The sequence below is a fragment of the Colobus angolensis genome, unplaced genomic scaffold (genome assembly GCF_000951035.1).
Source record: "Colobus angolensis palliatus isolate OR3802 unplaced genomic scaffold, Cang.pa_1.0 Scaffold224, whole genome shotgun sequence".
NCBI lineage: Eukaryota > Metazoa > Chordata > Mammalia > Primates > Cercopithecidae > Colobus > Colobus angolensis.
The window spans coordinates 2,945,074-2,949,659 of NW_012115422.1; the positions used below are offsets into that span (position 1 = coordinate 2,945,074).

General features: G+C 53.9%; 1 protein-coding gene across 1 annotated transcript in view; it reads left to right on the forward strand.

Annotated features, from left to right (window-relative positions):
- The first annotated feature begins 3,607 nt into the window (after positions 1-3,607).
- The window catches only part of HOXD4 (homeobox D4), a 2,017-nt gene continuing 1,038 nt past the window's right edge, over positions 3,608-4,586 (forward strand). Inside the window, exon 1 of the mRNA XM_011944014.1 lies at positions 3,608-4,426. Coding sequence (XP_011799404.1) covers positions 3,994-4,426 — 433 coding nt within the window. The 5' untranslated portion in view covers positions 3,608-3,993. The remainder of the gene's footprint in view (positions 4,427-4,586) is intronic.

Genomic DNA, 4,586 nt, shown 5'->3' on the forward strand with positions numbered 1-4,586 from the left:
TAGCATGACATAGTGGAGGGTTTGCCCTGGAAGGTCGCCAGGATTTGGTGCAGGGTTGCTAACTATGCAGGAGTTCCACCCCACCCTCCATCCCCGGCCTCGCTCTGCAAGGTCAGCCCGCTTCGGGAGGTGGAGGCGCTAAATCGAGGTCCTGGAAAGCTCTTCTGGGGCCTGGTTCACAGACACCTGCCTGAGGGAACGGTCCGCGGGGTCTCGCCCTTGTCTCCTTGAGCCTTCCTGGACCTTTGCGGCCTTTCCCTGCTCTGCACAGGTGCAGCTCCGCCAAGGCGCTCCCTTCTGTTAAGAGCTTGCTAATTAGCAGCCCGTCTTATTAGCGGCATCAAACCAACGCAGTAAACACCAAGGCAATGCAATCCCCTCCGCAGCCCAACCCTTCTTAACCTGTTCTAGCCTGGCCAACCTTCTGTTTTTAAAAAAATTCACTGAAAACAAAAACTCAATCTTCTGTAGCCATGGGTGTGATGAGCTACCCGCTTCTGAGCTTTACGTGGACATTGTTTCCCCGCCCCTCCCCCGTTCTGTTTGCCGCGGTGTGGACCGTGGGCTTAGGACACTGGCTGAGCAAGGAGGGATACGGACCTTCTTTTCACCTCTGCTTCTCTGTAACTGCAGTTGGAGAATTTCTGCCCCAGAGGCGCTGGTGCTGCAAGGAGGCATAAGGACGGTGGAGTGGGGTGGGTGCAGAGGGGTGGGGCCACAGACTTGTGGGGTCCTTGGCTTGGATGTTTGGATCTTTCTGAGCTGCCTGTGCCGCGAAAGACAGGTACATTTCTGATTAGGCCTGTGAAGCCTCCTGGAGGACTATCTCATTAAGACAATGGTATTGGTGGGAGAGTCACAGAAAGAACTGTGGGCCCTCCCTCACTGCAAAACGGAGGTGATTTTATTTTAATGGGAGTTGGAATATGCGAGGGCTGCAGGAACCGGGCTCCCTCCTTCATGGTTGGAAAAGCTACGGCTGGGCTCAGAGACAGGTTTTTTGGTCCCGCTGGACTGGGCAGTCTAGTCGACCCTTTGTAGGCTGTGCACACCCCTAGAAGAGCAGTTACCCCTATACACCAGGCTGGCTCAAGTGAAAGGAGCTCTGGGCTCCAGTCTGGAAAATCTGGTATCCTGGGGACCTCCTGGTCTTGCTTCTCTCCTCCCCTGCACTGGCTCTGGGTGCTTATCTCTGCAGAACCTGCTCGCTAGCAAACCGACATTCGGCGTCCTGTAGCTGAACACAGCACAAAAAGCCGGAGAGATCAAAAGCATTAGTATGGGCAGTTGAGCGGGAGGTGAATATTTAACGCTTTTGTTCATCAATAACTCGTTGGCTTTGACCTGTCTGAACAAGTCGAGCAATAAGGTGAAATGCAGGTCACAGCGTCTAACAAATATGAAAATGTGTACATTCACCCCAGTCCCCAGCCAGCTCAGCAGGCTCCCCCAATTTGTCTGGATAGAGCCTAGGCCCAGTGTCCCAGGAAGGTGGATACTTGGGAGTCCTTGGCATTCAGGGAAATTGGGGGGACTCTCCTGGGATAAACAGATTCTGCAGCCTCATAGCCCTTGTTAGAACTGGCACCCCCAATATCCCTACGAAATAGGTAAAGTGGTGGAAGCAAAGGATGGGGGGGATGTAGTGCCAGGCTTGAAGGGGAAGTATCTCTGCCCCACCCCACCAGGCCCAGGCCCAGGCTTGAAATTAATTTTTGAATTATGTTGGAGGTAGGAAGGGCAATCAAGACAGTAAAAAACAAGAAACAAAAAACTAACACCTTCAGCCTACAGTTAGGCACCCAAAAGCCCCACTCGAGCCAGGGCATCCCTGTTCCCCTGAAATCCATCCAGGCTCTGGGTGAGTCTGCGCTCTCCATACCCTGAACTGAGGGGCAAGCACTGAACAGTGCCGAGGCGCTGGGGCGGGTGAAATTTGTGAACTTTTGTACTCTTGTGTGCTGCTGTCGGCAAAGCAAAAATAATGAAAGTTTGTGGTATGTTTGTAAATGATTTCGAATGACCCCTCGCCCTGCCCTTCACCATTAGCGCGCCGGCCTCAGCCCAAGGCGGCTCGGTGCCTGTGAGCAGCGCCTGCCTCGGGGTCTGCAGCAGCAGCCAGCCGCGGAACGGAGAGGCCAGCCCGGATCAGGACCCATGAAGGTAAATGTGCGACTTCTTGGAGAAGTAGCTTTGGCAGACAACCTGGCTTGGTCAGGCAGTAGGAAAAGGAGTGGACAGAGGATATTCCCCTCTCGCTTCTTTTTCTTCTGCCGCCAAGGGCATTTGTTCTTTTCTGGAAAATACCACTTGATAAGGAGGGGGGCGGTATTTGGATCCTGGGGGAGGGGGTTAATAAAGCCCCTATCCTTGGGATGGATTATTTTTCTTTCTTTCTTTCTTTCTTTCTTTCTTTCTTTCTTTCTTTCTTTCTTTCTTTCTTTCTTTCTTTCTTTCTTTCTTTTTTTCTTAAGAAGAATATTCTGGTTGATCCCATTCTTGGTAACCCTGACCCTGGCCGAAGAATGAGGAAACTCATTGCTTCAAATTGTCGCCAAGCCCATCAGGCTACCTGAACTGTTTCAGAAAGTGCGGGTGGCTGCGTCCAACGGTGGTGGCTCAGAGGCAGAGGCTGGGGCCGGCAGCGGCCTAGGTACCTCACTCTGGGTGGGACCAGAGGTTGTAACGTTGTCTATATATACCCTGTAGAACCGAATTTGTGTGGTATCCATATAGTCACAGATTCGATTCTAGGGGAATATATGGTCGATGCAAAAACTTCACGTTTCTTCGGAATAGCCAGAGACCGAAGTGCGAAGTGGAGACTAGAAGCAGCCGGCGCTGGTCAGCCTCCTCTGTTTTATTACCTTGGACTCCAGGAGGATCAGCTGCACCTAGTGACATAGAGCAGCCTTTTCCTCTCCGGAAGCTCCTCACCTTTAAACAGAGGATCCTCTGGGTGCTGAAAAGACTGAAAGAGAAAGAGAAAGAAAAGAAAAGAGAAAAGCAAGCCTAATTGGTTGCATGGATGCAGGGCCAAAGGGCTAGGTTTTGGGGTACTAGGGAGTGAGGTGCAAGGCCAGCTTGCCCAGTCCCAGCTCTGCCCTCCAGGAACATGAGGTGCAAAGGTACCCAAATGGGGGCTTGCTTGTATTTGGGGCCCTCCTGTGGGAAGAAAGCAAGCTTCGAAGACGCCCAGTGGGGAGCTCTAGGGTGCAATTTGGCAAGGTGGGGGTGCCCTTGCCACCATCCCAGCCCACCCCCAGCTACAATGGGCAAGGGCAGCAAGGGCCCCCTGCTATTTTGGCAGGGCCCAGCTTTGGCTGGGAACCCCTGGGCCTGGGCACTGGTAGAAAGGATGGCGGTTACTCATTGCCTAATTTGATTCAAGCTGGCCAGATTCTGGTAACTTTTGGGTGACCCTGATGAAAACAAAGCCAGGACGGCGGCCTTTGTATGGCAGAGTCCCCGCTCCCGCCAGCTGCAGGCAGGGCAGGCAGGCAGGAACCCTCCCTGCCTGGGGCACTCTGCCCAACTCAAAGGCGACTTCGCCCACCCAACTTTTGTTGCTCTGTACCCCAATAGGAGGATTCATTCTTCCTTGAGCTGTGCCTACTTGGCGTGGGTGGTGGGGGGGTTGCATTCAGCTGGGGGTAAGTGGAAGGGGTTCGGAAGGTTGGCAAAATCAGTGGCAGACAAAAGCTGGGATTACCTGAGGGGAATGGGGTGCTGGGGACTGGAACTAAATTAATATCTGACAGGGCTCTCAAATGTGCTACAGCTAGCTACTTGATTATACGTATGTTATTTAGTTAAATTTGTGAAAATTATGAGATGCTCACCAACCCGGTGATAAACTTGCTCCCTCACCATTGGCTGGCCTGGTCACATGGCTGCCCAACTTTATTCAGTTGACAGCAAGTAGGAGGGCCCTATGGAAAGAGAAAAAAAGACAACACGAGAAAAATTAGTATTTTCTACCTTCTGAAATTAATGGTCATGAGTTCGTATATGGTGAACTCCAAGTATGTGGACCCCAAGTTCCCTCCGTGCGAGGAGTATTTGCAGGGCGGCTACCTAGGTGACCAGGGCGCCGACTACTACGGCGGCGGCGCGCAGGGCGCAGACTTTCAGCCCCCGGGGCTCTACCCACGGCCTGACTTCAGTGAGCAGCCTTTCGGAGGCGGCGGCCCTGGGCCTGGCTCGGCGCTGCCTGCGCGGAGTCACGGACAAGAGCCAAACGGCCCCGGCGGTCACTACGCCGCCCCGGGAGAGCCTTGCCCGGCGCCCCCGGTGCCTCCACCGGCGCCCCTGCCTGGCGCCCGGGCCTGCAGTCAGTCCGACCCCAAGCAGCCGCCACCTGGGACGGCACTCAAGCAGCCCGCTGTGGTCTACCCCTGGATGAAGAAGGTGCACGTGAATTCGGGTAAGGCTAGGATCCAGGAACCTCTCTGTCTACATCCCAGCCCGTTGGCCTGGGTTCCCTGGAAGGGATTGCGAGTAGGTGGGGGCGTGTGTAGCTTCCGTGGGCGCCACAATTACTCTCCCCATAAATTTTTATAGCTGAGGGAGCAGGTCAGGACCAT